The 27,996-nt window shown below is 46.4% G+C and overlaps 1 protein-coding gene, 1 long non-coding RNA gene and 1 pseudogene across 9 annotated transcripts in view; 1 reads left to right on the forward strand and 2 right to left on the reverse strand.

The window, feature by feature from the left end:
- The window catches only part of ACAD10 (acyl-CoA dehydrogenase family member 10), a 47,718-nt gene extending 40,707 nt beyond the window's left edge, over positions 1–7,011 (forward strand). For 7 of the 8 annotated variants that reach the window (XM_072802537.1, XM_072802540.1, XM_072802541.1 and 4 more), the window contains one exon: positions 2,126–2,671. In XM_072802537.1, coding sequence (XP_072658638.1) covers positions 2,126–2,265 — 140 coding nt within the window. In that variant the 3' untranslated portion in view covers positions 2,266–2,671. Of the gene's footprint in view, positions 1–2,125; positions 2,672–6,665 lie in introns of those variants that run through there. The other variant, XM_072802538.1, reaches the window with a different exon arrangement.
- Positions 7,012–11,308: 4,297 nt separating this feature from the next.
- On the reverse strand, positions 11,309–13,366 carry LOC140618931 (creatine kinase B-type-like; annotated as a pseudogene).
- A 4,001-nt stretch (positions 13,367–17,367) lies between these two features.
- On the reverse strand, positions 17,368–27,944 carry LOC140619311 (uncharacterized). Its single transcript, XR_012019207.1, has 3 exons — positions 27,655–27,944; positions 25,192–25,258; positions 17,368–21,473 (listed from the first exon to the last, which is right to left on the reverse strand). It is a non-coding gene; the product is annotated as an uncharacterized lncRNA (long non-coding RNA).
- Positions 27,945–27,996: the final 52 nt, after the last annotated feature.

A 27,996-nucleotide genomic window follows, 5' to 3' on the forward strand; every position in this document is an offset into this window, starting at 1 on the left:
CTCTGGGATGACATTTGGGAAAATACACAGAAGTGATAGCTTTCAGTCAACCCAAGCTCTCATCGGTGACTTTCCAAGAGACAGAGACAGCAGCACTCTTAGAGGGATATCCAATTATGAAGAAGAAAATTAAGAGAGCACTTTGTACTCTCTGTTAGAAATTGATAGTTGGGGACGCCTGGGTGGCCCAGGGGTTAAGCGTCTCCCTTCAGCCCAGGGTGTGATCCCGGTCCCAGGATCAAGTTCCACATCAGGCTCCCTGCACAGAGCCTACTTCTCCCTCTGCCTATGTCTCTGCCTCTCTCTCTGTGTCTCTCATGAATAAATAAAAACAAAATCTTTAAAAAAAAAAAAAAAGGAAAAGAAAAAGCCATTATGAAGAGCAGTGAGTTTCAGAAGGTTCGTCCCATCCGTGTGCCCATGCAGTTTGAGTAATGAAGGGAAGCACAACCCACTGGTGCTCATCTGCTCTCACTGTACATGTGACTCCAGGAAGGGGACTGTCACATTCCTGACTGCACCCCCCCCCTCACAGGGGGGTGGCTCCACACCCAGCACCGAGAAGTTGCTGAGTAAAGACTTGTCCAGTGGCCTGCATTCTCTGCTATATAGCAGATGGATTTGGTTCCTAATTTGTAAGGAATAGCATAATATCTTTAACTCAAAGCTGCATGAAAATGGCTCTTTTGGGAAACTGACCCCTGCAGAGGCAGAAGAAAAATAAGCCTCTGCAAAGATCCATTTATTGATTCAAAGAGAATGAAGAAAACACAGTCTCTTTAGAATACGGAAATGCTAAAAATAATCTAGGAGAGCTGGCTGTAGAGAAGCTCACTAAATGGAGACAATATACACACTTCATGCTTGGATCTCAAATGTGATACACAGAATACAAAACGCCACTCTATGACATATATATTTATGTGACGTTGCAGGAAAGATGAACCGTAGAAATAGAGATCCAGAAAAGGATCAAAAAAGAAATTGTTTAGTGTTGCCAAGGGCTGGGGCAAAGGATTGAGTACAGAGGGACACACCATGGAAATTTGGGGATGATGGGCATATTCTGAATCTTGATGATAGTTCTGGTTACCTGACTAAACTCACAGAATTGTACACTTTTTTTAAAAATATTTTACTTATTTATTCATGAAAGGCACAGAGAGAAAGAGAGAGAGAGGCAGAGACACAGGCAGAGGGAGGCTCCATGCAGGGAGCCCAACGTGGGACTCGATCCTGGGTCTCCAGGATCACGCCCTGGGCTGAAGGTGGTGCTAAACCGCTGAGCCACCCAGGCTGCCCAGAATTGTACACTTTTATAAAGAAGGTGTATATACACTATACCTCAATTTTTAATAAATTTACATTAAGGGGCACCTGTATGGTTTAGTCAGTTAAGCGTCCAACTGTTGGTTTCTGCTCAGGTCATGATCTCAGGGTCGTGGAATGGAGCCACAGGTGCACACCCTGCTCAGTGGGGAGTCTGTTTCCCCCTCCCTAACCTTCCTCTCCCTCTGCTCCCTGCCCCCTCCCCTTGCACACATGCATGTGCACACTGTCTCTCTCTGAAATAAATAAGCCTTTAAAAAAATTTATATTAAAAAATCCTTTTCAAAAATGTCTTGATGCATGTATTTAAAAAAAAGAAAAAACAGTGAGCATGTAAATTGGAGTGAGTTATGCGGTGCTTGTGCTAGCGTTGATCTGTGCAGAGCAGAGTCCAGAGACCAGGGGCTAATCTGGTCCCCAGTGACACTGTTAACCAGTTTTGTAGTGGGGGCAGTTGAGGGTCGTGCAGGGTACCCACCTGTGACAACAGAAGTGATTGGAGGTCTTCCTGGTTTAATTTAATTTCTTTAGAGATGAGGAGCAAGGAGCAAGCCAGCTGAGCTGGACTCCTGGCTCCCAGGCCACTGCTATAAGCTTGAGCAGATCCTTGTCTGTTAAGTGGGGAATGAAACCGTCATTGTGCTTCAGGAATTCAATGAGCTATAATAATACATGCAGAACACTCAGCACTGTGTCGGGTACGTGGCAAATGCTCAGCAAATGGTAGTAGCTGTTAATAGCATTATTATTAAGGGTTGTTTGGGAGTAATCACTGTTTTTCTTTGCTTCTGCTTAGAGCAAGCAAGCTCGGCAGCCACCAAACAAAATGAAAAGCTGATTGAATATATGTCCAACCTGGCATGGGATTTTGCAGTCAAAGAAGGGTTCCGGGTTTTCAAAGAGATGCCTGCCACAAAACCACCAATGAGGATATAACTGCTGTGCCTGGGGTTCTCAGCAGGGCCTGTGACCAGCTCGAGTGTGGTAGGACCTCAGTGGTCAACTCAGCCCTCCTGTCTCTTCCCTGCTGATTGAATATCTCCATGGAAAGCAGCATGTTGCGAGTCAGTAAGACGACATTAACACAGCAGAACCTTAGCTCACTGACTGGATACATCTGTTACCCTCCTAGACAGGTAAAAGGAGGGCTGACTTGAATGATCTCTGGGACGCCTGCATGGCTCAGTCAGTTAAACATCTGCCTTCAGCTCAGGCGACGATCCCAGAGTTCTGGGATCGAGTTCCGCATCAGGCTCCTTGCTTAGGGAGGAGCCTGCTGCTCCCCGTGCTTGTGCTCTCTTTCTCTGACAAATAAATAAATAAAATCTTAAAAAAATAATAATGATCTTTGCTTTCCCTCATCATCAGGAAGAGCTAGCTCTAGATTACTCCATTTTCACTTCACTGCTCTTTCCGCGTTACTGTCCTGGATGGATAACTCCGCACAGGCAGAGGAACGCCACGTCTGTACTTCATGCCCTCTGGACACGTGGGCTTATTATTTTATGCACATTTGAAATATGTAAATTTGAAGCAGTGTGATATACAATGCATCAGTTAATAAAGTCTCTCTCTAAAAAACCCATCATGTTAAACCCCAAGGGCTAATGTCCACTGTACACTATTGCTGCTATTGATATGCAGTGACACCACTTTAGCTAATAATGGAAATTCCTCCTGTTCCTTGTCAGGATGAGTCTTGGCTTATGTTAGTTTTTAAGTTTTATTTGAGGTCTTCAGGAGTACACATTTTGCCTGTGATGCAGCCATCATCTACTTTTTAAGAAAATGGCATTACCATTTTTTTTTCTAGTTACAGACCTTTTGCAAAATAACCAAAGCTCAAACATGACAAGAGTAAAAGGAGGGGATCCCTGGGTGGCTCAGCAGTTTAGCGCCGCCTTCGGCCCAGGGCATGATCCCGGAGTCCAGGGATCGAGTCCCATGTCGGGCTCCCTGCATGGAGCCTGCTTCTCCCTCTGCCTGTGTCTCTGCCTCTCTCTCTCTCTCTCTCTCTCTCTTTCTCTCTGTGTCTCATGAATAAATAAAATCTTAAAAAAAAAAAAGTAAAAGGAGTTGATGACATAGAAAGACTTCTCTAAAATCCTCTGCTCCCTGAGATAATCACTGTCAACAGCTTGGTGTATTAGGCTGCCAGCTGCTTGTCTCTATTACATATTTACAAATTCCTGTGTGGTAATAGGATTGTTGTATACATTCGATTCTCTCACTTGCTTATTTAACTTAATGACATATCAGTGCCTGGAGATGGACCTTCCAGAGTTTTCACACTGTGGGTATGTAATTCGTCTACCTTCCCCTTGGCTGAGGGATGCTGTGGGTGTCTCATTTGGCAGGCTAGGTCATTCTGAATCAGTTAAGCAGCAAAGGACATTAGCTAGCTGCACGTAGCCAGGGAGGCTGAAGACCCAGCTTCAGAAGTCAAGGGAAAGCAGGCCACAGGGAGTGTGGCCAAGGCTGTCACAAGAGCAGCCAGCTGGGAGGTCTCCTCAGGAAGCTTCCTCAGGACTCTGACTCCTGAGTTTGAGAATTTTCAGCTGGTAGGGGAGCCAGGGAGCAGGCCCCAAGGCCATGCCTTCATTGCCTTAAAGCAGGGAGGAGGAGGGCATGTCTGGCCCCCTTCCCCTTCTGCAGTAGGAGACTCTGCCTTGATCTCATCAAAATGCATATAGTGCGGGAATCCTCCAGAATATGAAGGTGGTTTGGGATGCCTGAGTGGCTCAGTTGTTTAAGCGTCCAACCCTTGATCTCAGCTCAGCTCTTTTTTTTTTTTTAAGATTTTATTTATTTATTCATGAGAGACAGAGAGAGAGAGAGAGAGGCAGAGACACAGGCAGAGGGAAAAGCAGGCTCTATGCAGGGAGCCCGATGCGGGACCCGATCCTGGGACTCCAGGATCATGCCCTGTGCTGAAGGCAGGCACTAAACCACTGAGCCACCCAGGGATCCCCTCAGCTCAGGTCTTGATCACAAGGTTGTGAGTTCAGTACCACATTGCGCTCCATGTGGGCATGAAGTCTACTTAAAAAAAAAAAAGTGGTTTCAATCCTGTGCAAACAAGGTGCATTGAATGCTCTTACATACTTCTGTGTGTGTACATTTACTGTTTCTAGAACAGGACAAATTCTTTGAAGTAAAAATAGTGGTCCAAGAATGAGACCATTTAGTGTTTTAATAAAGACTGCCAAGTTTGTTTTTTAAAGATTTTTAAAATTTGAATCTCTACACCCAATGTGGGGCTCAAACTCACAGCCCGGAGATCAAGAGTCACACACTCCACCAACTGAGATAGCTAGGCACCCAACTATTACCAAGTTCTTCTTTTTTTTTTTTTCTATTGCCAAGTTCTGATCAAGAAGGTGCTAACACATGCCCAAGAATGTGTGTATTGCCCTTCCCACCACTGCTTCCCGCCAGTGCACTTCATTCCCACGCATGTGATGTAAGCCCGTCAAGGGCACAGAAGCATTGGCAAAGGAAACACTCAGGACGCCTGGGTGGGGCTCAGCAGTTGAGCGTCTGCCTTCAGCCCAGGGTGTGATCCTGGAGTCCTGGGATCGAGTCCCACATCGGGCTTCCTGCGTGGAGCCTGCTTCTCCCTGTGCCTGTGTCTCTGCCTCTCCCTCTCCCTCTCTCATGAATAAATTAATTTTTTTAAAAAGGAAAAGGAAACACTCATGCAAACACCTCCAGACCCTAAAAGGAGTGCCAACGAAAAACCTAGATTAGAGATCCTTCTACTTCCAGTATATACCTGAATAGGAACATCATGATAATCAAGATTTGTGGGTAAAGCGGTGAAACTAGCTCGTGGCTTTTATCCCAAGTGTCATTACTCCCATAAATGGGAAGACATATTTGGCCATTCATGGTGCATTTCACAACTCCTGTGAGGTACACATTGTTAACTTTGGTTTAAAGGTGAAGAAACGGATTTGTCCAGGGACACGGCTAGGATTAACAGCATCTGGATTCCTGTCCAGATCTGGCTACAAATTCTGTGGGTCCCCCAACATGTACACAAGGACACGATTAGATCCATTTCCTTGTTCTGTTTCCTCAGAATCCCTTGCTTCTTACTTCTCCCGCCCCAGCCTACTTTATTTGTTCCAGTTAATCTGGCCTTTTGCTCCTTGGTCATTGCACTCTGAGCTAATGAGCTTAATACAACCAGACCAGTGCATGTACTGCTTCTGGAAGTATATCCTTAGACCAGGCCCAATATACACGTAGAAGTCAAGCCAGCTGGTGCCCTCCCAAGGAGAGGTGATGGTGATTATATTCATAATCACTAGCATTTAGTGCAGCCCAGCTGCTTCTCTGTGACACTTCATATTACATGTGTCATCACATTTCATCTTTACAGCAACCCAGTCAGGGGGGTGTCGCAGACACTGGTTGGATTTGAGCTGTCTAGGGTTTAGTCTCCTTTCTCAGTGGCAGCACCCCAGTTTCATTTGAGGGCACTCCTTTCCCCCTCTTTGAATATAGTGGCATAACTGTCAGGGTGCCAGCCCAGCCCTCCCTGGCCAAGAAGTGGGCACATGAGCCAAGCAAGGCCAGCCAGACTCTCTGGAATTCAGAAAGTGAAGAGTTCAAGAAGAAAAGTTGGTACTCACTGGCTCCCTAGCAGCACTGCTGAGCCTCCTATCCATGTGGTTCTCTAGGGCACCTGAGCTCCTGAGGACCTTTCCATTCCGTTCCTTTTTGCCTTTAGTTAGCAACAGTTGTACTACTGCTACAACTCAGTAGTCCTGACTGACAGGTGGGTAGTCATGTCCTGTTCCACATAGGAAGAGACTGGTCAAGTATATTGGCCCGGTATGGCAGGAATGGCCCTAAACCGGGTGGGCCAACTAGTCAGAGTTACGTTTAGAAATCTGGGGTTACTTGGAGGAATGAAGTTGCCCATCATAAAGGAAGCTATTTCAGGGATCTGCCTATGCACCATATCAAAGCAGCTGAGGCTGCAGCCACATGGATTGGGACCAGTTCCTATCAGGCACGCTAACAGATCCTTCAGTCTCCTACGTTCACAAAGCATGTTCTAGAAGATTCATTATAACTTTAGTAATGCCAACAATGGTGGAAGGTGGGATACATGGGTGTCTGGGATATGGAGATTGCAGGGAGTGAACTGATTATCACCATCTTGGCTAGGACTCGGCCACTCCAGGTTTCCTCAGGCTTATCCCACCCACAAAATCCAAAGGTTTTCTCTCCAGCCCAATGATGCTGACATCATTATTTTGGGCATCATTTCATTTCTGGCTATTTACTTTCTGCCTTCCAATCCCTTTCACTATTTTCCACAGGCCAAAGTACAAAAGAATCACCCACTGTAGTTCTTGGATGTGTTTTTCCTGGGAGAGGAGAAAGCCAAGGCTGAAGGACCATGGAAGCTTTGCCTACCCTTGGAGGCTGATCCTGAGCAGGACTGACCAATGTTGAGTGTGCACATCTGCGTGAACTTTGAGCATGTCTGTATGCTACTAACTTTCCTTCTTTAAGATATTCCTGAGCAGGGGCACCTGGGTAGCTCAGTGGTGAAGTGTCTGCCTTTGGCTCAGGTCATGAGGTCCTAGGATCAAGTCCCACATTGGGCTCCCCGCGTGGTGCCTGCTTCTCCCTCTGCCTGTGTCTCTGCCTCTCTCTGTGTGTCTCTCATGAATAAATAAATAAAATCTTTAAAAACAAAAAAGATTTTCACGAGCATACAAGGAGATTCTAGTCCTCTCCAAGGATGTCCGTCCCCATCCTGTGCTCACAGGCTTCCCCTGGCTCCATGGGCTGCAGGAACACTGATACAGACTTCAAGTGTTCATGAGGGAGGACAGCTTCGGGTGGCAGGCTGGAGCCAGAGCAAGAAAGCAGCTCAGGATGGGAGTCTTCCAGGGAACAAGGGAACACAGGAGCCAGGCGAGACTCAGGCCTAGCTGGCTTCTGTGAGTCTTCAGCCCTCCAGTTCCAGTTTATTTACTCTCAACAAAGGAGGTTCATGGCTGGGCTTCAGGAAAAACCTTCATGACAGTGTCAGAGGGCAATGCAGCTTGGAAGGAGCCCTGGCTCCACTTCCAGGGTATTTGAAATTTTGAATATGTACCTGGGAGTCACTGTTATGCCTTCGCTCCTTTTCAGATATTTAATTGGTCTGTTCCAGATTCAGGGAACATGGAGCTTCTAGTGCAATACAGCCCCAGGAGCAAAAGACCCATTGGCTGTTTGTTTTCAGAGGGAGAGGCCTGCTCCCATTTTGATAGGACCCAGCCCCCAGCACCTCACTTGGGGCACTGCCTCCCTGCAGCTCCTCGTTCTCAGGCCAGACCCCTGGGGAGGGGGGGTCTCTGGTCTCTGAGAATGCGATGACATCTGGAGGGCCTTGTGCTTCTGCATTTGATTTCCATGCATAAATCTCACCCACGAGGCAAATTTCAGACAGGTATTTTAATACTTTTTTTTCCCCCTCTTCCGAACTTAGAAGATAAACAATCATATATAAGATGAAGAGACCACATAAGACAGAAGCAGGAGGCAGGAAGTGCCCTATACACCCTCTCTTCTAGGTCCCAGTAGACTGCTGACCTCCAGGCCTGGAGGGGCTCCTTCTCTCTGCCAACAGTGTTCACATTTGCATTTTCATTGTTTCCAAAGGATTGCTACAGTACTAGGGTCACATCCCACCAAGGAGTTTCATTCAGTTCAAGGGAGAGTCACTATGTTTTAGAAAAGGAACGGCAAAATATTCACTTACCACTGTAAATCAGTGTTTTATTTCCTATCTTTAATAGGCTCCTTCCTGCCCTCCCATCCCCTTCAACCATGTCCCAGTTGGAAGGCTGAGTAAAGGGCAGGAATATTGCCAGCCGGTGACCTGAACTGAGGCAAGTAATAAACACATCCAATGGAAACAGGTAGACAGACTGCTCAGTGGGAATCTTCTGGGTGTTTCAGTAGCCCTGGTGAAGTCCTGTTTGAGCAGGTGGCTGTGCTCAAGAAGAACATGGTCCTGGGCCCCTGGCTGAGGCTTCAAGATCACCAGGGTAGACTGGATCCCAGCAGGATCCATCAATGCACGTGGCCGACTGGGTCCTCACAGAGGATCTTGGTGCTCAGGAAAGCCCTCCTGAGTGCTTCTCCCTGTGCCTGCTCTGACCTGGAGCCACCTGTCTGTTTTGCCTTTGAACCTCAAATCCTAACCGTTTGCTGAGAGCACTTAGCAGGTGAAGCAAGATGATGTTCTTGCCAAGAAGCTGAGTCCCTGTCTTTGCTTTGTATCTGTTACTTTGGTGAAGTTTGAAATTCAGAGTGTAATGAGTCTCAAGCTCTGTTGAGGTGATTGGAAGGAAAAGACCAGCCTCTGTGGCAGAAGGCAAAGTTCCATAGTCCAAAAGGTCATGGGCTGCTGAGGACCACTTCTGCTACTAGGTCATCTTTAAAAATCAGATACCAAGGATACCTGGGTGGCTCAGCGGTTGAGTGTCTTGGGCTCGGGGCGGGATCCCGGGATTGAGTCCCAGATCAGGCTCCCTGCAGGGAGCATGCTTCTCCCTCTGCCTATGTCTCTTTCTGTCTCTCATAAATAAATAAATAAATAAATAAATAAATAAATAAATAAATAAATAAATGTTTTAAAAATTAAAAAAAGAAAAATCAGATACCAGAGAAAACCCACATTGGTGGCTTCTGTCCCTGGGGTTCTAGTGTCTAGCCCTAGACCACCCTCCTCCCCCAGCATGTCCACAGAAAACTTTATTCTTTGATCCCCTCAAAGGGTGGAAGCCCATGTAAAAGAGCTATTTCTGGGAATGGTAATTCAAATCAGTGGTGTTGATTTCACAAAAATGAAGCAAACCCTTGAGACCAAACAAATATCTCACAAGAATCTCTGTACCAAGAACAAAGGTAGTCCAATGTGTTTGGAGTACTAAGCAAACCCTCTGTGATTCACACCTGTTTGAGCTGGTACTGACTAGTTCTTTTTTCTTTAAAAAGAAAGTGCTCCTCACAATTTAATACCAAAATAACAAAACATGCAATTAAAAATGGGCAGAAGACATGAACAGTCTTTTCTCCAAAAAAGACATCCAGATGGCCAACAGACACATGAAATGATGCTCAATATCACTCATCATCAGGGAAATATAAATCAAAACCACAATGAGACTATCACCTCACTCCTGTCAGAAGGGCTAAAATCAACAACACAAGAAACAACAGGTGTTGGCGAGGATGTGGAGAAAGGGGAACCCTCATGCACTGCTGGTGGGAATGCAAACAGGTGGAGCCACTGTGGAAGAGTGTATGAAGTGTCCTCAAAAAATTAAAAATAGAACTACCCTATGATCCAGTAACCGCATTACTGGGTATTTACCTAAAGAATACAAAAACATTAATTTGAAAGGATACATGCACCCCTATGTTTACTGCAGCATTACTTACAATAGCCAAATTATGGAAGAAATCTGAGTGTAGATGAATGGATAAAGAAGATGTGTAAAAAAAAAGAAGATATGGTGTATATGTACAATGTACTATTTATTATTCAGCCGTAAAAAAGAATGAAATCTTGCCATTTGCAATGACGTGGATGGAGCAAGAGTACAATGCTAAGTGAAATAAGTCAGAGAAAGACAAATATCACATGATTTCACTCATATGGAATATAAGAAACAAAACAAATGAACAAATGGGGAAAAAGAGAAGAAACCAAGAAACAGACTCTTAAGAACAAACTGGTGGTTACCAGAGGGGGGTTGGGAGGATGGGGGAAACAGGTGATAGGAATTGAATAGGACACTTTCCAGGGGTGTCTGGTTGGCTTAGTAGGGAGAGCATGAGACTCTCAATCTTGAGGTTGTGAGTTCAAGTCCCATGTTGAGCATGGAGCCCACTTAAGGAAAAAAAATACACTTATCAGGAATGAGCACTGAGTAATGTATGGAAGTGCTGAATCACTATATTGTACACCTGAAACTAATATAACACTATATGTTAACTATACTGGAATTAAAATTAGGGATGACTGGGTGGATCAACAGTCTGGTGTGTGCCTTCAGCCTGGGGCGTGATCGTGGAGTCCCAGGATCAAGTCCCGCATCAGGTTCCCTGCATGGAGCCTGCTTCTCCCTCTGCCTGTGTCTCTGGCTCTCTCTCTGTGTCTCTCATGTATAAATAAATAAATCTTAAAACAATTAAAAACCTCATAAAATTTAAAAAAAGAAAGTGCTCCTCTCTAAGGGTTCAGTTATGGTACTTTAGCCCCATCCTGTGCTGAAACTCAGACCAGCTTCTTGTGGAGCTTTTTGATCATACGTGCCAGAAATCTCCAGAAGGTGCACAGCATCAACATGGCAGTTCCACTCATGGGACTTGGTCACAAGGGAGTAAGTAGGAGGGGACAAAAGATCTGATACTAGGCAGTTCACTGCAACACTGATTGTAATAGCAAAATGTTGGGAAGAACCTATGTGGAGCCTGGTGAGATAAATCCAGGTAGTAGTGGCAGTGAAATTCCAAAATGATGCTGGAGAAATCTATTTCTTAACATAGATGTTCACTGTATACTCTTTAAAAAGATTTATGTATGTATGTATGTATGTATGTATGTATGTATTTATTTATTTATTTATTTATTTATTTATTTATTTATTATTTGGAGGTGGGGAGCAGGGGCAGAGGGAGAGGGAGAATCTCTAGCAGACTCCACACTGAACAAGGTGTCCGGTGCAGGGCTGTATCTCATGACCCTGAGATCATGACCTGAGCTGAAACTAAGAGTCAGACACTTAGCCTACTGAGCCACACAGGAGTCCCTGTCTCCCTTTTTAAAAAGAAGCTTATTTATTCACTTAAGTAATCTCTATACAAAATGTGGGACTGGAACTCACAACTCCAACCAAGATCAAGAATCATAGGCTCTACCGACTGAGCCAGGCACTTGTTTCTCCCCAGCCCCCCCGCCCTTTTTTTACAGGCCGAAACCCTAGTTTATTTCAGCATCAGCAACATCTTAGCCATCATAAAATTAAATTGTACCAAGGGCGACAGAAGTCTCTACAATGAGGCTAAGGGCTCAGCTGCCAAGTGGCGAACATCAGCGGGGTGCACGGCGGGCACTGCCAGGCAATAAGTTAGGAAGCAGTGGGGCTGGTGGTGGTGGCAGATGCGGGCTGGGGCCTCACTTCTAGCAGGCACGAGGTCATCAATGGCCTGGCCCTGCTCCAGCCACTGCTCCATTTTGATGAGCAGCTTTCACACCATCCACCACCATCTGTACCAGCTCCACCTCTGAGAAGCCCAGGTGGTTTGCGTTGAAGACATCAAAGATGCCACCCACAGCAGCTGTGTCCACACCACTTGTGCCTTGTTTCTGAAGCCGAAGCCGCTTGAGCACCTCCGGGAACTTCTCATGCTTGTCTAGGTGGGGCAGCTTGATGTGCACACCTGCTCGCAGGCCTGTGCTCAGGTTGGATGGGCAGGTGAGGATATAGCCCAGGTGAGGGTTCCACATGACTTCGTAATTCTTTGACTTGAAGAGTGTTTCAATCTGGGTGAGGCCGTTGCAGAACCGAGTGAACACCTCCTTCATGTTGCCCCTTTTCTGCATCAAGATGACCTGCAGGTGGTCTTCCTCGTTGATCCACACCAGGAAGATTTTTTTTTTTTTAATTTTTTTTTCACACCAGGAAGGTCTTAGTGTCATTGTGCCAGATGCCGCGGGCGTCTGGCCAGTCGCAGGCGATGCCCAAGGCCAGGAGCAGGGGCGACACAGGCTCATTGAAGAGGAAGTGGTCGTCGATGAGCTGCTGCTGCTCCGCCTCGGTCACGCTCTTGACCACATAGTACTGGCCTGCCAGGTGGCCGCCCAGGCTCGACGGAGCTTCCACGGCGAGCTGCTCGCTGGCATCGCACTCCCCGCGGCTGCAGTGGGAGGGGAGGCAGAAGCCGCGGGTGCTGCGACGGTGCGCACCCGGGAGCTCAGCACATAGTTGGGGTCCAGGTCGTCGCCGCCCTGCAGATTGTCGGGGTTGAGGTCGGTCTTATGCTCGTAGCTGGGCTTGTAGCCTCCGTGCTGGTCCTCGATGATGCGGTCAAAGAGCTCCTTGAACACGTCATAGGACTCCTCGTCACCTGCTGAGCAGCCCACGGTCATGATGTAGGGGTGGCCCGGGTTGTCCACGCCGGTCTGGATGGTGTCATCCAGCGTGAAGCCGCTCGGTGCTCTGGGGGCACAGCTCCGCATACAGCTCAGGGGTCAGCGCCTTGGCCATGTGGTTGTGGCCCCTGAGGTCAGGGAACTCGGCCGGGAAGTGGAGCTTCAATGTGTTGTGGCTGTTGGAGAAGGGTGTGGTGGCGGCGGGGCGGCAGGCGGGTGGCAGGCAGGTGGCTGGGCGGGGAAGGGGCACCCGGTCTGTCTGTCGGCAGCTCTGGCACCAGGTCTATCGGCAGCTCCAGGTGAGGTGCAGACGATTAGCTTTTGTAATCTGAAAATGTATACCTTTTCTGCTAATGAGATACATTATTTGTATACTTGTGTTTAGTTTCAAAAAAACTGGAAAAAAATAAAAGAATCCCTTACAACCTTTTCGGATAGCTTGTGAGTTTCAGACTCTAGAATCCCCACTGCAATACCCATTGCCCACAAGGGGGCTCCGGCACCCTGACCCTGCTCCCAGGTGCCCTGCCAATGTGAGGCTGGGCCAGCAACAGACAGGGCACCCTCGCTAGCCTGTGAGGAGCTCAGAGCCACTACCTCATTTCCAGAAGCCCTGGGCCAGCTGCCAGCTCAGATCTAAAAAACTGCTCCTGCCTCGCAGCCAGGCCTGCCCAGAGTGGGCTGGACCACAGGAGTAAAGGAATGCCTGGAAGTTACTTGTGCAACCACCACCACAGCAGTGGTGACTAGCTCTGAGGTGCACGTGAATGTTGTCTGTTCTGGATCTTCTCCCTGGAAATCACCTGTGTCTACCGGGCACGTCTCTGGCTGCATCTCCCATGTCCAGGGGTGAAGCCCCATGTGGCCTCTGGGAAGCCTCTGGCAGACATCCATCACCCAGGAGCGTGGCGAGGGAGCAGTCCCAGCTGCGGGTGCAGAATGCCACCCACCTTGTGGGTGGACATGGCAGGAAATAAGATAGGAGGCTGAGGGGCCTCGCATAGGCTAGGTTCTGAGGTGGAAGTCAGGGACTCCAAACTGAGCTATCTACAGACACTGACACTTCCTCATTTGGCCAGAAATCGTGGCTCCTTGACATTAATAACTTTGCTTTACTTCTGCTTGCAAATATTTGGGCAGCTTTTCAAAAATATAAAAGGGACACTAACAGAGTCCTGAACTTTCTGTTTGTTGGCCTGGTGAACTCCTGTCCAAGATAGTGGGGCAATGGGGCCATGGGGCTCCACGGCCTTAGCTGTGCCCCACCTGCTGTGGCTGTCAGGCAAACAGAGTAAGCAAAGGAACTAACCAAAAGAGGTTTCTTTCCAAGTGTGATACAATTCCTTAAGCGGCTCTTCCTGAGTATCTGTTGTGGGCAGGTGCGATGGCCATGGCGACCCCTGCCTTCTGCAGCTCTTCACAGGGCAGCCTCCACCCCTTAGCTGAGAGGCCTCAGTAATGGGGAGGGCAGCCCAGGCTCAAGGGCCTGGTTTCTTGGTCCTCTAGGGCCAAATACGGAGGAGGTTTGCAGGGGCCTGCCTCGAATGCTGGACCCAGGACAGATCCTGGCAGCTCGATTCCCCAGAGTCCCAGCCGGCCTTGATCATTGTCAGTTTGGAGACAGAGCTGGCTGTGAGTGAAGTACAAGCCACTCCTTGTCCTTCACTGAGCACTTGCTCACACAACATCCTGAGTCACCCCTGTAGTCACCACCACCACTGAGTCCTCCACTGCACCTCACTAGGTACTGGACACACCTCACATACCAGGCAAGGGCTGCTTATGGAGCTTGTGGCCCAGCTGGACCTCAGATCTCTGTTCTGAGCTGTTGTTTCTACTCCTCCTTGTGAAACTGATGGTTCTTCCAAGCAGTCCGCCCTCCCGTGTGCCCTTCGAACCATATCTCTTCCTCATCCTTGCAAGCTTCAGCTTTAGAAATTACTGTGATGGGGCAGCCCGGGTGGCTCAGGGTTTACACCACCTTCAGCCCAGGGCGTGATCCTGGAGACCCGGGATCAAGTCCCACGTCGGGCTCCCTGCTGGAGCCTGCTTCTCCCTCTGCCTGTGTCTCTGCCTCTCTCTCTCTCGCTCGCTCTCTCGCTCTGTGTGTGTGTGTCTCTCATGAATAAATAATAATAAAATATTAAAAAAAAGAAATTGTTGTGATGAAAATGATGGCCCTTAGGGCACCTGGGTGGCTCAGTCAGTTAAGCATCTGCCTTAGGCTCAGGTCATGATCTCAGGGTCCTGGGATAGAGACCCACATCAGGCTTCCTGCTCAGCAGGGAGTCTGCTTCTCCCTCCCCTGCTCGTGTGCAGGCTCTTTCTGTCAAATAAATAAAAAAAATCTTTAAAAAAAAATTGTGGCCTCGTCCATGGCCTCCCAGGCAACTTATGGCATTATTCCAGTGAGCACAGACAGGCTGTGGACTGCTGGCTTGTTTGAACTTTCCTTGTCTTCAGCTGCCCAACCTCCTATAAACTTGAGCAGCTGCCTGTTGTTGCACAATTACCACAATGTGATTTTCTGTTTCCTCCTTGAATCAACCCTATAAGGGGGTTCCCTTCCTACCCCATTTTGAAGATGAGGAAACAGTCACAGAAAAGTGACATGATTTGTCTAAGATCACTCAGCCTGCAACATCTGATCTCAGAGTTTTAGGAATCCAGGTCCTTATTACCAGAGCCTGGCCTCCTAACCATTCAGTGATGTCTCCTTCCCAAATCTGACCCTTGAGATCTCCTGGTGGCAGAAGTCACCTTGTAGAATGGATCTGGGGAGTCTGGTGTCCATGGGATGGCAGGTATGGCCTGAAGTCTCCCAAAACATTAGTTATCACACAGGTATCAGGGGACATCCCCAGGAAGAGAGCTGTTATGAGCCATTCTTCCTGGCAGCTCCTCCTAGGAGAGTCATTGTGAATTCAACCTTTATGGGTCCCTACAGAAGACATTTCTGTCAGTTTGCTGTTTCAGGCAAGGAGGAAGGGGATGGGTGAGAATTGAATGGCTTTTTGTTTTATTTTGTTTTAAGATTTCATTTATTTATTCAAGAGAGACACAGAGAGAGGCAGAGACACAGGCAGAGGGAGAAGCAGGCTCCGTGCAGGGAGCCCGATGTGGGACTCAATCCCGGGACCCCAAGATCACACCTTGAGCTGAAGGTAGATGCTCAACCACTGAGACACCTAGTGCCCCTGAATGGGTTTTGTACAGAGCTTGGAAAACTGGTCTCTGGTCTGGGCATCAGGCTGGGCAGTCCATGCCTCCTTTCTCTCTGGCTATGTGGTTGTAAATGCTGTGGAAATCAGAACACATATTAAGAGCCCTGTGCTTGCTCTCAAAACAGTGTACGTTACGTCCTACTCCTTAGGGCCCTCCCTGGCCAGCAGAGGGGCAGCCACAACTGGCCACAAACTAAGGACCCAGAGCCAGAGCACTCCCAGGAAAATAAAATGAACCAAAATCACGAAGCCATTGGCATCTGATTTTCTTCGTTTGAATGTCCACAGCACAGAACACTAAGATATTATTTTGGAGAAGGCTTCTGGGGACACAAGGAGTAAAAAAAAAAAAAAAAAAACACATCAGAGAGACTTAGTGAATGTTCTCCAGAGGAATTGAGAATAAAGATTCACACCAAAGCCCCTCTGTCTCAGTGGTAAATTCCTTCTTGACACTTGTGTTTACACAGGATCCTACCAAGTGCATTGGCCTATACACGTGTGTGTGTGTGTGTGTGTGTGTGTGTGTGTGTGCAGATGCTATGAGCCCTGGTAGGTCCTGAATCAGCCACTTCACTGACACACATGTAGATGTTACCAAAGGCCCACACTCTCTGGGTGTGAGGGCCCCTACAACTTCCACATGCTGCCACCTGCTTCAGTCATATTTGGCAGGAGGGGAGATGGCAGATGGCATGCCATCACAATTTCAAGAGTAATATTCTCTCATTGGGGAAGGTAGAAATGTTCACTTGCTTGAGGTCTGAGTTCTTCGAGAAATAGGTGACCCATGAACCCAAGTGGCATGCAGAGATAAGCCACTGGCTATTAGAACCCAGTCTGCTAATCTCATAATTTGTGATGATGTGGCCAAAAGCTAGGTGCCCTTTCCTGGTTAGTCCAGGTGGGCAGGGACTATTCAAATCTGCTGCACTGCAGACTCGACCTCCTCAAAGGCAACGCTCTGCCCCAAGAGCACCTACATCCTACAGCTACAGCTCTACCCTGTGCCGTCAGGGTACAGGAGAGTCTCGGGTGACTTGTGAAAGGGCCCACCAGAGATTGGTGCCCCACCCCGAAGTTTGGGGAGGCAAACCCTCCTCAATCATACTGCTTGCTGCTCTGGAAAAATAAAGTTCAATTCAGACCCCCAAACTAATTGCTCTTAAAACACTAGCCACCCTGGCACACAATCTTTTGCAAACTCCAGCAGAATTCTTGCCTCCAGCCACAGGAGGGAGGCGGGAGTTTAAAAAAAGGAAGTGCCAGGCAGCCTGGGTAGCTCATAGGTTTAGTGCCCCCTTCAGCCTAGGGAGTGACCCTGGAGGCCCGGGATCCAGGCTCGAGGCTCAGGATGGAGTCCCGCATCGGGCTCCCTGCATGGGGCCTGCTTCTCCCTCTGCCTGGGTCTCTGCCTCTCTCTCAGTGTCTCTCATGAATAAATAAAATCTTAAAAAGAAAAAAAAAAAGGAAGTGCCTGGGCTGGTGGAATGGCCTCTAAGGCTAACTTTGCTTATTAAGTATTGCAGCTACAGAGATGAAAATAGATAGGCCCTATGGTTCCCTCAGATCCTCTGCTGAAAAAGCTCTGGTAGGTACTGCTGGGCAGGTGGAGGTTTGGGTACTTTGGGAGCTCAGGGGACTCTTTTCAAGAGACACCTTTGAGCCACTGATGGATGACGAGAACAGGGAAGGGTGGTCCAGAAGGCTCTGGTGAGCAGCCCAGGAAGCCTGGGGTGAGAAGCAGAAATAACAGAGATGCCAGGTCATGTGGGGCCTCCAGGAACTTGGTCAGGAGTTGGTGTGGATTCTAAATGTAACAAAGTGGTGAGTTTAGAAAGTGGTGTGATAGGACTTGATGTGAGTTTTAAAAAGATCTTTATGCTCTCTAAAGTTCACCAGAATGAAGGAGGACTAAAGGAGGATTACAGTTGGCTTGAAGTTTCCTAACATTTCATACAGCTCTAAAAGAATCACCAGCGGGATCCCTGCGTGGCACAGCGGTTTAGCACCTGCCTTTGGCTCAGGGCGCGATCCTGGAGACGCGGGATCGAATCCCACGTCGGGCTCCCGGTGCCTGGAGCCTGCTTCTCCCTCTGCCTATGTGTCTGCCTCTCTCTCTCTCTCTCTGTGTGTGTGTGACTATCATAAATAAATTAAAAAATTAAAAAAATAATAAATAAAAAAATAAAAGAATCACCAGCAAAATTTAAAAAAAAGAAAGAAAGAAAGAGAAAAAAAAAGAAAAGGAAGTAGGGGCAAGGCCTTAAGAAGACATAGAGAAAAGGATCAAGAGAATATAGGAAATCTAAACTGGTCCTAATCTGATGTTTTTTCTACCTTCAACAAACAATTGGCATTTTAAGCCAAATGTAGTAATAAATGGGATGATGCTCTCAGCATTGTACTTCTCTGGAATCGGTGTCAGTTGTGGTTTCGGGTGCACCCTTGGGCATGAACAAGCTTGGTGTGGTAATGATCATGCCTGACCAGTTTTATTTGTGGAACACTAAATATCTTGCCACCTTACCTACATGGCTGGACCTGTCTTCTTCTTAGCTATGAGAAAGGGGACACCATGTGATCATAACAGCTAACAATTTTTCCTTCTCACAGCAATATTCTCTCCCAAAGCAACTGAACACACATCCCTCCATTCCTCTCTTGACAAGCATTGAGGGGTGGATTCCTGTAGGGTTGAACTCTCCCCAGTGATCCCGTGACAGTCAAGCATCCTCAGGATTCCCTCAGGAGTGATCACTCTGATGGGGGTTTTCAGCCCTTCCCATTCTCTTTGCTCCTCATTCTCCCGGCAGCAACTTGTGGGCATGGCATCTGCAAGCCTCCAGTGCTCCCACAAGCCCTGATTTCAGATACTTCCAGAATAATCCTCACTTGGCTGGGGCTCCCTCACTTTGCTGGAAATGATCTCAAAGAACAGGCTCCGTACTCTCACCACATATCCCCCATCTCAGGGTCTTCATTGGTGGCTCAGAGATCCCCTGCCTGTCACCCCCACCCCCAGGGCTGCAGAGCTCCCCAAGGAGAAGGTGGGCATGCCAGACTGTTGCAGCTTGCCCCTCTACAGTCATAGTGAAACTCTGTGGAAGCCCAGAAGGGAAGCAATGGCTGAACATCTCTGACACATCTTAGTTGGTGTTTATACTGCCCTCTGTGCTGCCACATGGCTACAGACTTGTACCCTCTGTCAACTTTGCTAATGGGTGTGGCATCAGAGCACACAAATGAAGGATTCTCAGACTATGGCAACCCGAGGTCCGAATCTGTGACCATCTGTCAAAGAAGTACTATGGGAGCAGCATTTCTTTTAACTAGGATGGCCGAGTAGAGAAATGGCTTCTGGGAATTCTGTATCATATCAGCACTAGATAGCACAGAGTAAAGAGTTGTCAAAGATAAAGGCAGACGCTAATTACAGTGGGATAGACATTAATCAATAAGGTACTGTTGTGATAGGGAAGAGGATCCAGCATACACTGACCTCAACTTCCATTTTTATAGTGGGCATTTTCAAGGGAAGAGGGGGTGGGTGCTGGCAGTTGTACAGGGAATTTCCTGTGGATCTATGAGAAGCAGGAAGTGGGGGCTAGTCCACGTGAAACCCATTTGAGTTCTGCTAAGTGGTACTTGCTTACTGAAGTTGGGCCCGAGCCTCCCAGAGACTGGGGAGACAAAAGCCTTCTCTTGGGGTGTTGGCTGGAGTGGAGTACCTTCCTGTGGGCAGCCTTAAATTTTCTCAGGCAGCACTTTCTGGGGGCTGAGGTCATTTTAGGGATGCAGCCTTGAGTTGCTAGAAACTATGTTGGTGTTTGTTCAAGTCTTTTGATGTGGTGGTGTGGGGGTGGAGGGTAGGCTAAAAAATCTTTTGTGCTGAGAGTCTGCAGTTTTACAGGCCAAGTTTAAGGGCTACTCAAGAAGGAAGCTCAGAGAAGCCTAGGTAGAGTCTGGTTAAAGAGAGAGTCTTTATCAGCTATGGATCTGGATTCAAATGGGCCTGGTTTTGAATCCTGGCCCTGTGACAGACCAGCTGGACAACATTGGAAAGCCATTTTTCATCTGGTAGAGTTGGTTTCCTCATTTGAGAAATGGAGAGCACAGCACTTCCCCTCCAAGACAGTTTGGGGATTAGATGAGATGATGCTCAGCTTGTAAGAAGCTCGCTGGGCATGTGCATGTTTTGTATGTGATGGAGGCTAAAGAGGAGGCTGTGCTTTAGTTGAGATTTGGGTCTGTGGGAGCTCCAGGGTTAAGGCCCAGCTGGGACCAGCTAGGACTATAACATTTCTCAGACTATAATGTCCAAAGGAATCACCTGAGGACCTGCTTCAAATGCAGAGTGTAATTCAGAAAGTCTGGCGTTGCTATTTGTTTGGGGACCTCATCTGGAGAAGCAAGGATGAGGCATATGACTAGACTCCCCTGGGAGTGAGGTTGTACCACCTGGATAGAATAATAGCCACTAGGTATTTAGTACAGCCTAGGTGCAAGAATATTACACCTTGAGCCCTTAGAATAATTAGCCACTACTTTTTCTCTGCCCATTTTGGAGGTGAGAAAACTGAAGTTCAAAGAGACTTGCTTAAGGTCACTGAACTTGAACCTAAAATCAGGGACGGCAGAGCTCTTTCTACTCTGAGGCATGGATTTTTATGATCTCTGTAGGGCTTTTTTATGATCTCTGTAGGGCTTCCTGAGAGGTGCTGGCTGCCTCACCTGGAAAAGGAGAAGGAGGAAAAGGAAGCCCCATCTAGTTAAGGGGAGCATGTCCTGCCATAAAGAAAGTATGTGAATTTCTCCCAATGTTTCTACTCTCGAAGCTGGGTAATCTTGGGAATATCTCAGACCGCTTTTGGGGCGCAGCCAGCATGGCATGGAGAGGTCTGCTCTGTCAGCCTGGTGGCATGTGTGGGGTGCCGGGCAGCTGTGTGCCACAAGTTTCTGTGTATGTGCAGATAAGGAGGGCAGCGTGGGCCTAGGGCTATACTACATCTTTCTCCTGCTCCTAAGGCAGGATATCTTCCTGTTTAAATGTTGCTTTGGGATCACCTGGGCGGCTCATCAGTTGAGCATCTGACTCTTGATTTCAGCTCAGGTCCTGAGATTGAGCCCCATATCAAGCTCTGCATTTAATGATGGGGAGTCTGCTTGGGATTCTCTCGCTTTCTCTGCCCCTCCCCCTCTGCTCTAAATAAATAAATAAATATTTAAAATTAAAAAATTAAAGCACCTCACATCTATTGTTTGGGCAGGGGGGAAGCTTCCATTAGATAGAGTCAGTGTTCCAGAAACAGATACTAACTAACCAAATAGCTAAAATCTCACCTCTCTGCGACTCCAAAGGATACCTCAGTTACCACCTGTTACAGAAAGAAGGTGGAACTAGATTATTTTCAACCTGAAAACACACAATTGGGCTCCAACCATGAAATGTGGTGAAGTATTGCAAAGCTCAGAGTTTGTATTGTCTCAGCAACTGAAATGACTCTTCCTGAATCTGGTGCTTCTCCCAGAGATCGCAGCACAGTGGGAACACAACACGGACACACTCACGTCCAAGGGTTCACATCTCTCCTGGCTGCATCATGCTAGAAAGAAATTTCATTTTGCTTGCTTACTTCTTCTCCCTGCTTTATGCTTCTGCCTTCAAGGAGACTTTGATTTTGTCAGCTCATTTCCTGGCACAGTCCACAAAGTGCAATGGGGAGCAAGAGAGAAAGATGGATCTAAAGAAAATGAGAATTAAAAAAAAAAATCAGATCAAAGCCTTAAGAGCAAGAAAATGAATTAAAAGAAAGAAGAGATAAAAGGCCAGCACATGCTGTCAGGGAGAAATCTAGGTGGAGAGTTCAATTTTAGTTAATGCTTTGGACAGCCTGAATCACACAGAGCCGTAAGTATTTTAAGGTTTCAGCATATCCAGTTGATTTTAGTCGCAGCGTTTGGATGACTTTGAATTAAAGATTGTGTGAAAGCAGCTGATGAAGGCTAACGTGGTCGTGGAAGACTTCTCTGGAAGATGGGATTTGGTCAGAATCTTGATAGGTAAAATTTCCTTAAACAGAGGGTAGGATGGACATGGGGAAGACGGGCCCCCAAAACTAAGACCTGCTGGTGGGAGCTGGTGAGCATCACGGATGGACAAACTAAGGTAAATAAATCTGTGAGCCAAAGTGCATGCTGCACCGCAACACACAACCATGCACCCATGCACTGGTCCCCTGGCAGGGACCCAGGCCCAGGCACGTTGCGGCCCACAACATATATGAATGTCTGTAAGCTAACGAATTTCCTCCTCCTTTCCCCACAACCAAATTTACAGCTTTCCCTTCTTGGCAAACAGCACAGGGTAGAAACCCAGCACCATCTTCTGCTCCTCTTTTGCTTTGATCTCAGGCAGCAGCCCATCAATTCTACCTCAACATGCTCCCTCCCCTCCATCCCCACTGTTTTTTTTTTTAAGATTTTATTTATTTATGAGCGGGAGGGGGCGGGGCGCGGGCAGAGACACAGGCCGAGGGAGAAGCAGGCTCCATGCAGGGAGCCTGATATAGGACTCGATCCTGGGTCTCCAGGATCACACCCTGGGCTGCAGGCGGCGCAAAACCGCTGTGCCACCGGGGCTGCCCAGCCCCACTGCTTTTAAAGAGGCCCTTGTCATCTCTCATGTCAGCTCTCATGTCATCTCTCTGCCATGGGCCTGTCTCCTCTCTACAACCAATTTTCTATGTCATCTCTAGAGGATCCCTCAAAGCACATTTGCAAACTTGTCACCTCCAGGCTTAAATATCTTGGTTAAGAGAAATTATAAAAATGATACTACAAATGATAGTACAAGACTTACAAGAAAAGCACAGTGATCAAAACAGCAACCTACTGGGATATAAAGAGACAGATCCAGGAAACAATATAGTTCAGGAATATTCAACTACTTAACGGCACTTAGTATACAAAAAGATGGCTTTTCATAATGGTGTGGGGGGGGATTATTGAATAATTGTGTTAGATATACTGAGAAACTTAAAAAAAAAGAAAGAGGGGCACTTGGGTGGCTCACTCAGTTGAGCATCTGCCTTAGGCTCAGGTCATGATTCCAGGGTCCTGAGATAAAGCCCCACATTGGGCTCCCTACTCATCAGGGAGCCTCTGTCTGTCTCCTTCTATCCCTCTGCCACTCTCCCTGCTTGTGCTGTCAAATAAATGAATAAAATCTTTAAAAAGAAAAAAAATTGGATCTCTAAATATTTCCTTCCTATCAAAATTAATAAAAGAATCACATTTTAGAGTGTAAAATACTTCAAAAGCACCAGCAGCAAAAGCAAAAATTATTAATGAGGCTACATCAACCTGAAAAGCTTCTACCCTGTGAAAGAATCAACAAAAGTAAGAGGAATAGAAAGAGAGAAAATATTTGCAAATGATGTATCTGATAAGGGGTTAATATCCAAAATATATGAAGAACTTGCACAATTCAATGGCAAAAAAATAAGCAAAAAATCCCTATCTTATTAAAAACATAGAGGAATTGAACAAACATATTCCCAAAGAAGACACATGAATGGCCATCAGGTACAGGGAAAGATGTTCAACATCACTCATCATCAGGGATATGCAATTCGAAACCACAGTGAGGCATTATCTCACACCTGTTAGAATGGCTATCATCAAAAAGACAAGATAGTAAGTGTTGGTGGGTACATGGAGAAAGGGAATCCTTGTGCACTGTTGGTGGGAATGTATGTTGGTGCAACTACTATGGAAAACAGTGTGAAGTTTCCTAAAAAAATTAAAAATAGAACTATCATGGGGCACCTGGGTGGCTCAGGTGGTTAAGCATCTGACTCTTGATTTTGGCTCAGGTCATGATCTCAGGGTCATGGGATCCAATCCTGCGTAGGGCTCAGAGCTCAGCAGGGAGACAGCTTGCAACTCTCTCTCTCTCCCCATCCCTCCTGCATGCACTTGCTGTCCGAAATAAACAAATAAATCTAAACAAAACAAAACTACCATATGGTTCAACAATGCCACTTCTGAGTATATATCCAAAGGAAATGAAAACACGATTTTGAAGAGATATCTGCACTTTCATATTCACTGCAGCATTATTCACAACAGCTGAGATATGGAAACAATCTAAGTGTCCAGCAATTGATGAATGGAAAAAGAAAATGTATATGAATACAATGGAATATGATTCAGCCATGAGAAAGAAAGAAACCCTGCCATTTGCAACATGAATGAAACTTCAGGGCGTTATGTTAAGTGAGGTAAGTCAAACAAAAAAGATAAATGCTGGATGATCTCTATTACATTTGGAATCTAAAAAAGCCAAACTGACAAAAAGGTGGTTACCTGGGGCTAGGTGATGAAGGAAATGGTAAAATGTCGGTCAAGGGTACAAACTTCTGGTTATAAGATGAATAAGTTTTGGGGATCTGTACAGCATGGTGATTACAATGACTAGTATTGTTTTTATATATTTATATACTTGAAAGTTGCTAGAAGAGTGTATCTTAAATTTTTAAAAAAGATTTTATTTATTTATTTGACAGAGAGAGAGCACATACCTACGTACCTACGTACACAAGCAGCAGGCAGAGGGAGAGGGAGAAGCAGACCCCCCACTGAACAGAGAGACTAATGCAAGCTTCCATCCCAGGACCCCAGGATCATGACCTGAGCCAAAAGCAGATGCTTAACTGACTGACAACCCAGGTTCCCCTTAAATGTTCTTATCATACACAAAAAAAAACAGTAATTATGTACCACGATGGCAGTGTTAGCTAATGCTATGGTGGCAATCATTTTGCAATATATGAGGGAATCCAACTGTGAACTTACACAACTTTGTCAGTTATATCTCCATAAAGTTGAAAAACAAGTAACAGAGGCTATGCTCTGTCTGCTGCTCCCCATGCTTTTGCTTGCTCTCTCAAATAAATAAATAAATAAATAAATAAATAAATAAATAAATAAAATGTTAAAGGGAAAAATAACAGAAAAAATATAGGAGACATTTAAAAAATAATCTGAGTGGAAGAGGCTTTCTAGGCATGACATAAAAGCCACAGATATAAAAGAAAACACTGGATGAGGTGCCTGGCTAGCTCAGTCAGAAGACCATGCAACTCTTGATCTTGGGTTCATGAGTTTGAGCCTGACAATGGGTGTGGACATTACTTAAATAAATAAGTAAACTTAAAATAGAGAAAAGAAAACACTGGAAAAGAAACCCCCCCCCCCCGCCCCAAACAACAATAAAAACCTTAAGACAAAACCAAAACCAAAAAAAAAAAAAAAAGGGCATAAACTAGGTAAAGATCAATGATGATTGATAGAAAATATTTGCACCATATAATGTTAATTGCACTGATATATATAAAGCATTTACAAATCAGTTTTAAAGAAACCAACAAGAATCCAATGGAAAAATGAACAAGGTACCGGAACAGTTAGTTTGTAGAAGAGGAAGGACACATGACTTCATATGGAAAAATGTTCAAGCTCACTCCTGAAAAGAGAAATGCAAATTAATATGGTGAAATGGTATTTTTCACCTATCTGATTAATAAAGCTTTAAAAAACCTGATAAGGGGCACCTAGGTGGCTCAGTGATTGAGCATCTGCCTTCAGCTTGTCATGATCCCCCCAGGGTCCTGGGATTGAGTCCCACATCAGGCTCCCTGCAGGGAGCCTGCTTCTCCCTCTGCCTATGTCTCTGCCTCTCTCTCTGTGCCTCTCATGAATAAACAAATAAAATCTTTTTTAAAAATCTTAAAAATAAATAAATAAATAAATAAATAAATAAATAAATAAATAAATAAATAAATAAAATAACTTGACAGGGACACCTGGGTGGCTCAGCAGTTGAGCCCCTGCCTTCGGTCCAGGGGGTGATCCTGGAGTCCCAGGATCAAGTCCCACATTGGGCTCCCTGCATGGAGGCTGCTTTTCTCTCTGCCTATGTCTCTGCCTCTGTGTGTGCGTGTGTGTGTCTCTCATGAATATATAAATAAAATCTTTAAAAAAATTTTTTTAATTAAAAACCTGATAAATTGTATTTTGAAGATGTGAGGAAACTCATATAAGATGGCGGGGTAGTTGTAAATTAATCAAACTTCTATGGAGGGTAATACAGCCATATCTACAGTTAACCTTTGAACAACCAGAGGTTGGGGCACTGACCCTCCCATGCAGTTGAAAATCTACATGCAACTTTTGACTCCCCCAAAACTTAACTAGCCTATTGTTGAGGAGAAGACTTCTGATAACATCAAGTTAATTAACATATTTTATATATGTATTGTGTTCCCCATTTGTACAATAAAATAGGCTAGAGAAATGAAAATGTTAAGAAAATCATAAGGAAAAGAAAATATATTTATAGTACTCTAAAAAACTTGCACGTGTATGGACCTGCATAGTTCAAACCCCTTGTTCCAGAGCCAACGTACAAATAAAATTGTTAATACCCTTTGATTTTAGCAGCTCCGTTTCTATGAATTTCCCACGTAAGTCAAGGATATGTATTTTGGCATTGTTTATAATGGCAAAAGGTTGGAAATAGCCCAAAAGTCCACCCATAGGAAATTCATTAAATAAAAATGGCACATGAATCCCATGGAATTCCCTGTAAGTATTAAAGAGAAAAGGGACACTTTCATTGTGTGCTGGTGCAGAACCATCTTCCACACACATCATTAAGTGAAAAAAGCAAGATGTCTTGGGGAAGAGGAAATGAGTGCTGCATTCAGAAAAAAGGGCAGTTCACTTTACAGTTGACTATCTGCAGCTGATTTCCAAACCTATTGCCCCTTCTTCCTGGTCACACAGTTCATTTTCCAAACTCCCTTATATGGAAGAATGGCCAAATGACTGAAGAGCCAATGAAACAGGCTCAGCCATAAAAACATCCCGTGTGCCATCTTTAATGCTTTTTTCTACTCTGGTTGTCTGAAGTGACTCTGAGCTCCAGGGTGACTTTGGGAATCAGGTATTAACATCATAGTCATACAAGGAGAAGAGCCTGGTTCCCTGAGCTCCTGCCTGGAGAGAACATCTGGGTGACACACAACATGAACAGGGACTTTATTGTAGATCACTGGAATTTTGTGACATATCTGTTATAGCAGCTCTGTTCATTATTGTGTTATCCTTTTGATATCGCAATAGCTCTTCAGACACACACACACACACACACACACACACACACACACCACTCTGTGCGTCTCCTTCAGACCTTAGATCAACACCTTTGCCTGGTACTTGATACTTGGTATTTGATATCTCTGGCATTGGTCGACCTCTTCAGCCCAGGTTCCAGGAGCTGGAGCCTCAATAGCAACCTACAGACTTGCTGCCTAGATCCCTTTCCTCTGCTTCCTTTTTGTCAAAACATAGCCCAGATCTTCCTGCCGGTCTCTTAACCTTATTAGACTTTCACTGATACTATCTGGTTGAAATGCACACATTTGACCCTGTATCCGGTCCCCCTTCCTAGAAAACCTGCTCTGCTTCCTCCCTGCTTCCCCAGCGCCCAGCTCCAGGATGTTCCAGGAATTAAACAGTTTGCAAGATCCTTGCCCCCACCCGTGCTCTCTTGTGGTCCATTGTCTATACCAGGGGAAACCGGTGAGGGGGCCCCTGAGTGGCTCAGTGGGTTAGGTGTCTGCCTTGTGCTCAGGTCGTGATCCTGGGGTCCTGGGATCGGCTGGGTCGGGCTCCCTGTTCAGTGAGGAGCCTGCTTCTCTTTCCCTCTCTCCCACCCCCCCTCCCCTCCCGGTTCATGCTCTCTCTGTCTCAAATAAATAAGTAAATAAATAATAAAAAACACATTTTTTAAAAAAGAGAGAAACCGGTGAGTTTAAGATGCCAGTCAAGCAGGTCATCCTTCTGTGAACTCCTCACCGACGCTTAAGATCTTCTGAAGACACTTCGGGGCTCACGTGTCACTTCCTGACCCAGGGATTTAAAAGCTGCGCTCTCTGCTCCAACCGTGTCTTCGACCCTTTCGTCCTTCAGTTCGTTTCCCCTTTCCCAAATCCCCTCGCGTCTGGTTTGAGGCCGGCCTCTCCCACGGGAGTGTCAGCCCCAGGAGGTCGGGCCCGGGATGCTCACACAGGAGAGGTCCCAAGCACGCCGAGTTCGTGGGGCCGGGTCCACACTGTGCGCGCCGCGGGAAGCGGGTGGCGCCGGGGGGGGGGGGGTGGGGGTGGGGGTAGGGGTGGGGGCCGGGCCGCGGACTCGGGG

This window comes from Canis lupus, chromosome 27 (assembly GCF_048164855.1).
Source record: "Canis lupus baileyi chromosome 27, mCanLup2.hap1, whole genome shotgun sequence".
NCBI lineage: Eukaryota > Metazoa > Chordata > Mammalia > Carnivora > Canidae > Canis > Canis lupus.